The sequence below is a fragment of the Chanodichthys erythropterus genome, chromosome 22 (genome assembly GCF_024489055.1).
Source record: "Chanodichthys erythropterus isolate Z2021 chromosome 22, ASM2448905v1, whole genome shotgun sequence".
In the NCBI taxonomy this organism is placed as follows: Eukaryota; Metazoa; Chordata; class Actinopteri; order Cypriniformes; family Xenocyprididae; genus Chanodichthys; species Chanodichthys erythropterus.
Window position 1 is genome coordinate 21770628 of NC_090242.1, and position 12743 is coordinate 21783370.

General features: G+C 44.9%; 1 protein-coding gene and 1 pseudogene across 1 annotated transcript; both read right to left on the bottom strand.

Moving 5' to 3' along the window:
• Positions 1–8808: 8808 nt before the first annotated feature.
• LOC137012250 (odorant receptor 131-2-like) lies at positions 8809–9431 on the bottom strand (annotated as a pseudogene).
• A 307-nt stretch (positions 9432–9738) lies between these two features.
• On the bottom strand, positions 9739–10719 carry LOC137012251 (odorant receptor 131-2-like). The gene has a single exon (XM_067375385.1). The coding sequence runs from the start codon at positions 10717–10719 to the stop codon at positions 9739–9741; it is 981 nt and encodes a 326-aa protein (XP_067231486.1).
• Positions 10720–12743: the final 2024 nt, after the last annotated feature.

Consider the following 12743-nt stretch of genomic DNA (forward strand, 5'->3'; position numbering starts at 1 on the left):
ACCTCGTCGACTGGGAGGGCTACGGGCCAGAGGAGCGGTCGTGGGTCCTGAGAAACGACATCCTTGATCCCAACCTACTACAAGCCTTCCACACCAAACTCTCCATTCTCCTATCATCTCATCAAACTCTCCATTTACCATTTACTCACCTGATCTCTGCTGATATCAATAAAACTGCCATACTTGCTTTTACATCTGCCTCCGTGCCGTCTGTATTGTAACACAGGTGTGGCATATCAAGATGCTGATTACTGAAGTGTGCCTTAGGCTGGCCACAATAAAAGGCCACTCTAAAATGTGCAGTTTTATCACACAGCACAATGCCACAGATGTTACAAGTTTTGAGGGAGTGTGCAGTTGACATGCTGACTGCAGGAATGTCCACCAGAGCTGTTGCACGTGAATTGAATGTTCATTTCTCTACCATAAGCCGTCTTCAAAGGCATTTCAGAGAATTTGACAGTACATCCAACCGGTCTTACAACCACAGACCACGTGTAACCACACCAGCCCAGCCCAGGACCTCCACATCGAGCATCTTCACCTCCAAGATCACCTGAGACCAGCCACCCGGACAGCTGCCGCAACAATCGGTTTGCATAACCAAAGAATTTCTGCAGAAACGGGGAAGCTCATCTCAGGGAAGCTCATCTGCATGCTCGTCATCCTCATCGGGTTCTCAACCTGACTGTTCGTTGTCATAACCTACTTGAGTGGGCAAATGTTCACATTCGATGGCGTCTGGCACTTTGGAGAGGTGTTCTCTTCATGGATGAATCCCGGTTCCCTTTCGATACTTCACTCGTACTGCGTATGGGGAAAGGTCTCCTTTTCCCCCCGTTACTGAAGCCTTTTTCAATAACGCAGTGTAACTGCATCGTCATTGGTTCACTCATAGACAAGTTGTTGAACCAATGGCGACAAAGCTCGCAAATATTCCCGCCGAAATGGGCGGGGTAGCTATATGAGCAGGCGCGTCGCCATAGGATTTCAGTTCTCTCTCCTTCAGCGACGACTTCATATCACTCTTCGCTGATCTCCGGCTGAAGCCTTCGCCGCCTGGAAGAAGCTCGCCTGGGAGAAGTTCTCGCCGCCGTCGAAGAGGCTCCCACAGCGGACTGAGCTGAGACCGCCGAACGAAGACAGCGCCGGTGCCCTCGCAGACTGCCGCTTCGAGCCCCGCTCTCGAGCCGCCCGCTTCCCGCTTCCGGCCGCCTCTCAGCGCGTCTCCTGCCGCCATCTGGCGCCGTTCAAGGAGCTTTTCCCACGGCTTAACGGCGCTTTCTAAAAGAGCTTTCCTGGCGGCTCTCGCCGCTCTAAAAGAGCTACAATCGCCGTTTCACGGCGGCGGCGTTGCCTCAATGCCGCGCAACAACTGTGGCACATGCAGAGCCTCGCTCCGCGGATCTTCGCTCTCTAGCAGCTGTTCACCGCGCCGCCCTCGTGCCGCCTTCAGCATCTGAGAGCATTCAGCTTATTCCCTGCCGTCTTCCGTCAAGTGAGTACAGAGCTTATTTTTCTACTTTCTCGCTGGCGTTTGCTTCAAATGCCGTCTCCGAACGCATTATTTGCCGGGTCCTCCCCCGCAAACCGCGCTCGTTGAGGATGCGAGCTCTCGCTCTCTCAGCTGAATTTGACATGATGCTCTCCCCTGACTTAGGCGGGACTCATGATAAATTTTCTATCTGAGTGAGTTTATTTCTCCTTATCTCTATGTGCGTCGCTCGCCGAGCCGCGTTAATTCAGATATATGACATGTCTTTCTTCCCTAGCTTGGGTGAGAAACATGTTATATGCTTAATTTAATGGAGCATCTTTCTGCTGTTTTCACTGAGTCTTCTCTATGCGTTGTTCGCCGGTTCTGCCCGCGAGCCGCGTGTATTGAGAAATATAACATGTCACTCTCCCCCCTCTTGGGTGACACCCATGTCATAAACATTCAGTTTATATAGCAGATTTTTGCAGAAGTTAACAATCTCTCAGCTGAATTTGACATGATGCTCTTGACTTAGGCGAGACTCATGATACATTTTCTATTTGTGTGAGTGTATTTTTCCTTATCTGAATGCGCGTTGCTCGCCGGTTCCGCCCCGCAAGCCGCGTCGATTGAGAAATATAACGTGACCTTCTCCCCTGACTCTGGCGAGAAACATGTTTTTATACTGTATTAATAGAGCTGATTCTGCTGTTTGCGCTGAGTTTTTCTATGCGTTGCTTGCTGGTTCTGCCCCGCAAGCCGCGTCGGTTGAGAAATATAATGTGACGTTCTCCCCCGACTCGGGTGAGAAACATGTTTTTATACTGTATTAATAGAGCTGATTCTGCTGTTTGCGCTGAGTTTCTCTATGCGTTGCTTGCCGATTCCGCCCCGCAAGCCGCATTCATTGAGACATATAACATGTCGCCTCTCACCCCTCGGGTGAGACACATGTTATATACATATGTGTATATATATATATATATATATATATATATATATATATATATATATATATATACAGTTGATACAGCGTATTTGTGCCGAGTTTGCTGAATTTCTCAACTCGTTGCTTGCCGGTTCTGCCCTGCAAGCGTCCTTTGAGAAATATAACGACACTCTCACCTGTCTCAGGTGAGACCTATGTTATTTATATTCAGCATATCAGTTGATGTAGCATATTTATTCCAGTCTCTCTGCGTGTCGTTTGCCGGCCCTGCCCCTGCAAGCCACATTCATGAGTATGTATGCGCTCACTGAAAGTGAGCTCAATGCTCACTCGTGCTTGGTGGAACTAACATGCTCATTATGCTGGACCTCTGTTCATGTGACTTGCTGGCTCTGCCCTGCAAGCCATGTTCATTGAGGTAGAGCGGTCTCACTTCCGACACCGCTCTGTGGAATATATCTTGATGCTCTCCCCTGACTCAGGTGGGACAGATGCATATTTTCCAAGAAGCATATATCTGTTTACTGAGTTTCTCAGTGTGTCGTTTGCCGGTTTCACCCGCAAGCCACGTTCATGAGGATGCATGAGCATTTCTAAAAACTAGCCGGTGTGCAGGCCCCCCTTCCAGCGGCCCGCCAACCGGCACCATTCAACCCCTTGTCACGCGGGCCTGGCAGGCCATCCCCGGAGTATCAAGTGGGTTCTGGGGATAATATCTCAAGGCTACTCGCTCCAGTTTGCTTGCAGACCCCTGCTTTTTGCAGGGTGCTTCCCACTTCAGTAAACACGGACGATGCTCACGTCCTCCGAGCTGAAGTGATGTCTCTGTTCGAGAAGGGGCCTATAGAAATGGTCTCCCCTCAGAGAGCGATTTACAGCCATTACTTCCTCATTCCCTAGAGTGATGGCGGTCTTAGATCCATCTTAGACTTCAGACTCCTGAACCTTTCCCTCATGAGATGGAAGTTCAAGATGTTAACGCTGAAGCAGATCCTCGCGCAGGTTTGCCCCGGGGACTGGTTCTGCTTGCTGGACCTGAAAAATGCATACTTTCACATCCAGATAGCCCCCCATCTCAGGCGATTCTTGAGATTCGCATTCGAAGCCGTGGCTTGCCAATATATGGTCCTTCCATTCGGGCTGTCCCTAGCTCCTCGCACTTTTACCAAGTGCATGAACGTGGCGCTTTCCCCACTGAGACAGTTGGGAATCCGGGTTCTCAATTTTCTCAACGACTGGCTCATCCTAGCCCAGTCACGAGCTGAGCATCACAGATCTGTGCTACTCAGCCACATGGAGTGTCTGGGTCTCAGGGTCATATTTGCCAAGAGCTCACTGCTCCCCAGCTAACGTATAATGTTCCTGGGTGCAGTCTTCGACTCAGCCCGTATGACGGCTGTAGTATCGCCAGAGCGCGCTCTGGCCATTCAGCAGCTCGCGGCATTGGTCAGGAACAGAGCCTATCTCCCTCTGAAATACTTTCAGAGGATGCTAGGGCTGATGGCTTCCGCCTTCCCAGTTCTGCAGCTCGGCCTTCTTCGGATGCGGCCTTTGCAATACTGGTTGAAGTTCCAGGTCCCTCCTCACGCCTGGCGGCACGGCCGCCTGCGTCTCGGGGTCAATCAGGCCTGTTAGACAGCTCTGAAACCCTGGACGAACCCTGTATTGTTCAGTCAAGGTGTACCCCTATAGGCGGTGTTCAGAAGAACGGTGCTCTCAACAGATGCACCCAACACGGGTTGGGGTGCTCTTTGCAAGGGCAGACCGGCCTTCGGCTCGTGGTCTCATGAAGCCATCTGCACATCAACTGCCTCGATGTTGGCAGTGATTTGAGCCCTTCGCGCCATTTAGACACACCTGATGGGACGCAAAGTCTTAAGTCCAGTCGGACAGCATGACAATGGTGTCATACATAAATCACCAGGGTGGTCTTTCGTCCAGCCGCTTATGCGCTCTGGCGAAGCGTCTTCTGGAATGGGCATTACCGAGGTTTCAGTCGCTCAGAGTGACTCCGACAACCGGGAGAACAAACTTGGCAGCAGATATGCTATCCCGGAGCAATGTCCAGAGTGGATGCTCCACCCCCAGATGGTTCTCACGATCTGGGAGTTCTTCGGGAAGGCAGAGGTAGACCTCTTCGCCTCAGAAGACCACTCTCACTGCCCAATTTATTTCTCGAAGGAGGACATTGCGCTGGCTCACGTCTGGCCCAGCACCCTCCTTTACGCTTTCCCCCCGATTGCTCTGATCTTGCAGATCATCAGATGAATCAGGGAAGACAAGCACAGAGTCCTCCTGGTGGCCCTGCTCTAGAGGAGCCAAGTTTGCTCCTCAGAGCTGTTCAGGCTTTCCACGAAAGCCCCGTGGCCGATCCCCCTGAGACGGGACCTCCTCTCTCAGGCGAACAGGACGATTTGGCATCCCCAGCCAGAACTCTGGGCTCTGCACCTCTGGTCCCTCGACGGGAGCCTGCTAACCTCCCCAGGGACGTGCTGAATACCATTTCTCAGGCGAGAGCTCCGTCCACGAGACGCCTCTACGCCAGAAATGGTCGGTCTTTGTTGACTTGTGTTCTACACGCAACATAGACCCAGTGGAGTGTGACGTATCTCCGATACTGTCTATTCTCCAGGAGCTTTTGAGTCTGGGTCGCACACCTTCAACGCTCAAAGTTTACGTAGCAGCCATTGCAGCGTTCACGCTCCTATTGCTGGCCAGTCAGTGGGACGAAACAACCTCCTGGTGCGTTTGAGAGGTTCTAGGCGATTAAATCCTCGTCCTCTCACTGTTCCCACCTGGGACCTCTCTTTGGTCCTCAGAGCTCTTAAAGGGCCTCCCTTTGTGCCACTGCGTTCAGCTGACCTCAGGCCCCTGACGCTCAAAACCGCTCTGCTACTTGCACTAGCATCGGTTAAGCGAGTTGGTGACTTGCAGGGCCTCTCCGTGAGCCCTGCATACCTTGAGTTCGGGCCCAACGACTCCAAAGTCGTTTTGAAACCTAGGCATGGCTACGTCCCTAAGGTGGTCTTGACTCCATTCAGAGCACAGGTCATTTCCCTCTCAGTGCTTCCTCCCTCGTCGGACAAGCGAGAGCTGGAATTGCCCTGCCCCGTCAGGGCATTAAGGACCTACGTTGAGCGATCACAGCCTTTCCGGCAATCCGATCAGCTCTTTATCTGCTTTGGTGGCCGCACCAAAGGGTCTTCAGTCTCAAAGCAACGTCTTGCGTGTCGGATAGTCGATGCTATTACTCTTTGTTACTTCTCTATGGGCCTCAACTGCCCCATAGGAGTTAGAGCCCACTCCACTAGAGGAATGGCTTCCTCTTGGGCCCGGTCTAGTGGAGTTTTGATTAAAGACATCTGTGAGGCAGCCGGCTGGTCCTCGCCGTCCACTTTTGTCAGATTTTATCATTTGGATGTCCCGACCTTACAAGCTCGGTCATCTCTGTATGATCCAGCGGCCTCTATTGAGCACCGCTTCATGCCACTCTGGGAGTTCACTCCCCTCTTGGTAGTGTAACAAGGGTTCGACGGCTCCAGCCTTCTCACTTGTCCTCTGGTTCCCTCGCGGTGTCCAAGACAAGTCCAGTCGTTCCCTGCCGTGGCACGGCGCGGTTGAATTCGTTCCCCATACGCAGTACGAGTGAAGTATCGAAAGGGAACGTACTCGGTTACTAACGTAACCTCGGCTTCCTGAGATACGGAACGAGTACTGCGTTACATGCCGTGCCACGAGGCTGCGGCTTCAGTGTTGTCGCTTCAGTCGAATGACCTGAAATCCTATGGCGACGCGCCTGCTTATATAGCTACCCCGCCCATTTCGGCGGGAATATTCGCGGGCTTTGTCGCCATAGGCCGCGCGGCTGTGCCGCGCCGTCATTGGTTCAACAACTTGTCTATGAGTGAACCAATGACGATGCAGTTACACTGCGTTATTGAAAAAGGCTTCAGTAACGGGGAAAAAGGAGACCTTTCCCCATACGCAGTACTCGTTCCGTATCTCAGGGAACCGAGGTTATGTTAGTAACCGAGTACGTTTTCACTGTACAGGGCAGATGGCAGACAGCGTGTATGGCGTCGTGTGGGTGAACGGTTTGCTGATGTCAACGTTGTGGATCAGGTGGCCCATGGTGGTAGTGGGGTTATGGTATGGGCAGGCGTATGTTATGGACAACGAACACAGGTGCATTTTATTGATGGCATTTTGAATGCACTGAGATACCGTAACGAGATCCTGAGGCCCATTGTTGTGCCATTCATCCACGACCATCACCTCATGTTGCAGCATGATAATGCACGGCCCCATGTTGCAAGGATCTGTACACAATTCCTGGAAGCTGAAAACATCCCAGTTCTTGCATAGCCAACATACTCTCCGGACATGTCACCCACTGAGCACATTTGGGATGCTCTGGATCGGTGTATACAGCAGCGTGTTCCAGTTTCTGCCAATATCCAGCAACTTCGCACAGTCATTGAAGAGGAGTGGACCAACATTCCACAGGCCACAATCAACAACCTGATCAACTCTATGCGAAGTAGATGTAGTGCAACACACAACATCACTAGATGTGAGGCAAATGGTGGTCACACCAGATACTGACTGGTTTTCAGAACCCCCCAATACTGTAAAACTGCACTTTTTAGAGTGGCCTTTTATTGTCTCCAGCCTAAGGCACACCTGTGCAATAATCAAGCTGTCTAATCAGCATCTTGATATGCCACACCTGTGAGGTGGATGGATAATCTCGGCATAGGAGAAGTGCTCACTAACACAGATTTAGACAGATTTGTGAACAATATTTGAGAGAAATATCAGCTCAATGAAAATGGGGGCAAAAACAGAAGTGTTGCATTTATAATTTTGTTCAATGTAGATCCTCCCTCAGGAAGGGGCCACGGATGATAATGTAGGGTCTGTATAGTGAGGTTCCCAACACCAACAGAGACCCCAATGGAAGGAGAGGGTTATATCTTCTAAAAGCTGCTGACTTCCATTTGATTATTTAATTGACAATTAAGAAGCACCAAAAATTACATAAGAAATTGTGCTGGCAACAGAATCAGTGTGTTGTGGAGAGTAAGGCCCCATTCACAAAGAAGACACTTTTCCATTCCACCGCCCTACTTTTCCATTGTTTTCCATGTAAACACATGCTAGATTTACTTTTTGTAAGGTGAGTGGTGGTGGTTATTTAGTCCTTGTCTAGTCTTTGTTTGCTTGAGTGTGTTCACCTGTTCCTCATGTGCTTTGCTCCCTGTATAATGTGCTCCTTTCCCTCATATTGTTGCTGGTTTGTTGTGTGTGTTCTTTGCGTGCCTTGTGTTTTGCCAAGCCTAGTCTTGAATTTATTCCCTTGATAGTTTTTGCTCCAGTCTAGTTTCAGGTTTTTGTTGAATTTTTTTTTTTTTTTTTTTTTTACCAAGCTTTATTTTTTGGTTCTCTCTAGTTTTTGCTTTTGTTTCTCTAGCTTAAGTTCCTATTTTTCTCTCTCTAGTTTTCTGCAAAGTTGCAGTCTATTTTTTCTTTTCTTTCTTTTTTTTGTTTTTTTTTTTTGTTGGTCTAGTCATTTATTCCTAGAATTTATTTATTTTGCTTGTCTGTTGTTTACTAGTTCAGGTTACTTTTTGAATTTCTATTTCTTTTCTTTTCTATTGCAATTATAGAGTTTGTTTGCATTTTTTTCCTAGTCATAGTTTTTTTCCCCAATTTTTATTTTGCTCTTGTTTCTGTTCTTTTTTTCTTTTTAATTCAGTCTGTAATCAATCATTCTGGTGGATGATGTAGGTCACAGCTTTTTTCCCCCCATTTGCATCTGTCTCTGGCTGTGCGGATCCAGATTTTTGCAAAATGCCTCTTTAGGGAATCTGACCATCGAGTAATTTGGCAGGCATCCAAGTGGTCGCTTTATCTCATAGGGGTACCATCGCATATTTCACCCATGACATTTATTTGTGATCTTGTCTCTTTCGTGTGACTTTGAGCATTCTTCGCTCCATTGCTCTTTCAGTTACAGTGAGTTTCATCTGTTTGTAATTTCTTGGCCCAGGCAGACGTAACTATTGATCTTTTTAAAACCGATATAGATGGAGCTATTTGTGACTTGATGGTTTTTCATCCACATTGTCCTTGATCGGTTCATTTGTTTTATAATATATATGCAAATAGTATATGCCACTATTTGCATCTAACTATCTACACTTAATGCTAAGAAAATACTTGTTGTTGCTGTTTACACTTAGTATATACTTCTTATTAATCTGACAATAAGCAAGTTATATTTTTCAGTTATAGAGAATAGTATTTTTATTATCTCAGTAATAAAAACTAATAAAAGGTTATAGATTTCAAGACAACTTATGCTGTTTTATGCCTCCTACTAATAAATCTCTGTTTTACAACTGTTTTGCCTTTTAAGACCAAATGTGATGTAGTATTTAAATTAAGAGCTAAAGGCCTGGTCTCTAAGCCCATATATGAGAGAACTTAGACATCTTGGTAAAATCTTAAACACTAAAAAACAAAACTACATTATGGGTAACAAAGTCATATAATGTTAGCCTCATAGCATAATTGCCCAAAATAATTTGGCCAAAAAATGAATTGGGCAATTCTGCTATGAGGCTAACGATAATCAACATACAAATAAATTGCATCTTACACTGATTAAAATGGATGCAGCACAGAGACCCAGCTGTATTAGATGTAACAGTCTTGTTGGCTTTTTTGGCTGATGCATTATCACAGGAGGCTGTTTTAGCCACAGCTGCTATAGAAGCATAAGTAAAGATAATAACAAAACACACAGATACAAAAAATACACCAGTGAAGGCTAAATCCAGATTCTTATATATCCGCAGTCTGAAGAGAGCAGTTCTTGAGCAGAACAAAGGCATTGCTGTGTTTGTAGTATCAATGGAATAGAAAATAATCACCTCAGACAAGCACTGAATCAATCCAAACAATGCCAATGGCCATGTTAGTTCTTCTGTAACTATTCATTGACAGTGTGATAAAGGCAGTTGTATAATATTAAATGGACAAAAAACATTTTACATCCCATATCTGTGGTTACTGCACTGGAAAAATTGTGACAAGTGTGGTTTAGTGTGATTGTTAAATACATGCTTGAATGATTTTCAACAAGTCAGTCATTTTTGTGTGGTTCATCTCCAATACCTCATCATCAGACACAAACACATATTTCACAATTTTAGTTAAAAATATATATATTTTTTGTATCTTAATAATGAAAGAACATTATCAGCTAAAGCCTTTTAGATAACATTTAAATAGGTTTTACCATCAGTTATATAGTATCTATTTTTTCTCTCTCTAAATGTATCTTTGTATTACAACTGTTTTGCTTTTTGAGACCAAATGTAAAGTAGTATTTAAATAAAGTGCTAAAGGCCTGGTCTCTCAGACCATATATAAGAGAACTTAGACATTTGGGGAAAATCATAAACATTACAAAGCAAAAATACATTACATGTAATGATGTCATATAGTCAGTATAAACATAAATGACTTCTTGGATAACTCCAACTAAAATGGATGCAGCACAGAGACCCAGCTGTATTAGATGCAACAGAACAGTCTTGTTGGCTTTTTTGGCTGACATTTTATCACAGGAGGCTGTTTTAGCCACAGCTGCTATAGAAGCATAAGTAAAGATAATGACAAAACACACCAACACAAAAAATATACATGTGAAAGCTATTTCAAGTTGCTTATATATCTGCAGTCTGAAGAGAGTAGTTCTTGAGCAGAACAAATTCATCACTGTGTTTGTAGTATCAATGGCATAGAAGATAATCATCTCAGACAAGCACTGAATCAAACCCATCATCCAAACAGTGCCAATGGCCATGTTAGTTCTTCTGTAACTGGTGATTTCTGCATGTCTGAGAGGGAAGCAGATGGCCACATACCTCTCCAGTGACATCAAAGCCAGATTTAGTAAGGCAACCTGATAGAGGGATTGTGCAGCTGCAAGAAGGAAGATACAGACATTTTTCAAAATAACAATCCTGCTAACAGCACACACAAATAACACTACACTCATAAAAAGATGGAGTGTGTCAAGCCAAAGCATGTGACCAAACAGAATGTAGCGTGATGCCTCCTGAAAAACAGTCTTTTTCCTCAAGGTGAAGATCATGACCCCATTGACATACAGGAAAATAACACATGTCGTCACACACAAGAATGTCTTCACCGGTGCATCTCGATCTACCAGGGACTTAATCTGAGTGAGGTTAGATGTAGAACCATTAAAAGCAGACATATTCAGAAAAATAAAACATGAAGATGTTGACCTCAGATGCTGGTGTAGCACACTGACTAATACTGCAATCTACAACGTCCTTGTCTTGTGCACAAATCTCCAGGCTTGCCAGATGTTGTTGAAGGCACAGAGTGAAAAAGATCAGAGCTCTGTCAGAGCATCACACTTTAAATATTGTTAAACTCATTATTATTTTACGTATGTGTTGAATCCCAGTGGTAGTTTTGTGTACGTGTGTGGGGGAGGAGGTCTGTGTGTGTTTACTTTCTTTACCTTGTTATCTGGTAAAACCTCCCTTTGGGGATTTTTGTGGACACCCTTAATTGGAATTACTATCAGTTTCTGTGTAGACAATATGCTCAAGGTGTTATAATTTTGGTCTTCCAAGTCCACTTGTATACATTAAGCTCTCAAATTGCTGCTAATTCAACTTTTCTGTCTGTGTATAATCAAAATGGACCATATTTCTATTGTTAACACACACTACTAAGTGGTGAACAGTTAATCTTTGTAAAGTGTTGTATTTATTATCCCCCCCAACCTCCAACTAGTCACACACACACACACACACATTTCTACAATCCTTAACTTCATCCTAAGATTTGGTTTTACCAAGGATTGAGAGCGTTGAATGACGATCAGAGGTTTCAAGGTGGAGTCCACACCAGCTCAGTCAGGGTCTGGTGCTCTTGAGGCTCGATGGAGTAAAGTAATTGCAGGTTTAGATAATAGTCTTATGTAAATAGTAATTTAACTCTGAGTCTTGGTTAGAAAAGTTTACGAATCGGCAAATACAATGGCTTTGGTTTAATAACAAGATACAAAATAAAAATTACAAAGAACATAAAAACAAGTAAAGTCTTCACCCAAGTTGTGGACTCCACCTTGAAACCTCTGATCGTCATTCAACGCTCTCAATCCTTGGTAAGACCAAATCTTATGATGAAGTTAAGGATTGTAGAATTGTGTGTGTGACTAGTTGGAGGTTGGGGGGGGGATAATAAATACAACAAAAGTAATCCACCGAAAAAAGAAAAAAAAAAATCATAATCTTTAGTCAAAATTTACTTTCCCTGTAAAATTGTGCTCCTTCTCTGATGATGTCAATTTGATGGCTTTGGGCAAAACAACCTTAAAGTCACCATGAAATCAATATTGACATTTTTTTTTTTTTTTTTTTTTAAATATGTATTTATTATAAATGTTTTTTCCATGCACATAATTTTTTTTAAATTCATATGCCTTCATAATCAAAATAACTTCCCTTCCCCCTTACAATGACATGTGATATCTTCTCTGATGTTTTTTGTCACTAACATGAGATCACAGCAACAAAATCAAGCCCCACCCTACATTTGTTTCTTGTTTGAGAAGCCGCTTCACTCGGATATACATGGTGCGCCCGAAATCACATACTGTCTAAGTGGAATTTGAATTTACTTCATGACCGATAAAAAAGTATGTTCCATATAGTATGAATTAAAGCTGCGTTCACGCGGCCTCGTAATTCCTGTTGTTACGAGATTCCTGCTTGTAAAAAGCGTTCACGTCCCCATAGAGCTCGTTAATTACAGCTTGTACGATGGGAGTTTTCTGAAAGCTCCCACATGTACCACGTGGCCGCTATACCACCTGACCGCTGTAGATTGATTTATTAGGCATTGATAGTGGTGCCATGGAAATGCATAATTCCCATTCCACGGACCAAAAGGATGTGAACAGCTCCGAATATAATGTCACGTGTTGTCATTTCAAGATTCCGGTAAGGTGACGTGAATGTAGCTTAAATTCAGACATACATCTGCCATGTTGTTACTGTCATGTGACCTACCAGCATCAGTTGCGTTGATGTACTGCCATTCATAAATCCTCTCCCGTGACCTCATGGGATAGTATAGTGTCCATCAAATCCACACTTCAGTAACACGGTCGAAGTAGTAAGTCATCCGGGTACTTTTCACCTACTGTTTTTGTGAATACTATGAATAAGGCCATACTATTCTGTTGACATTCTGTTTTTCTCA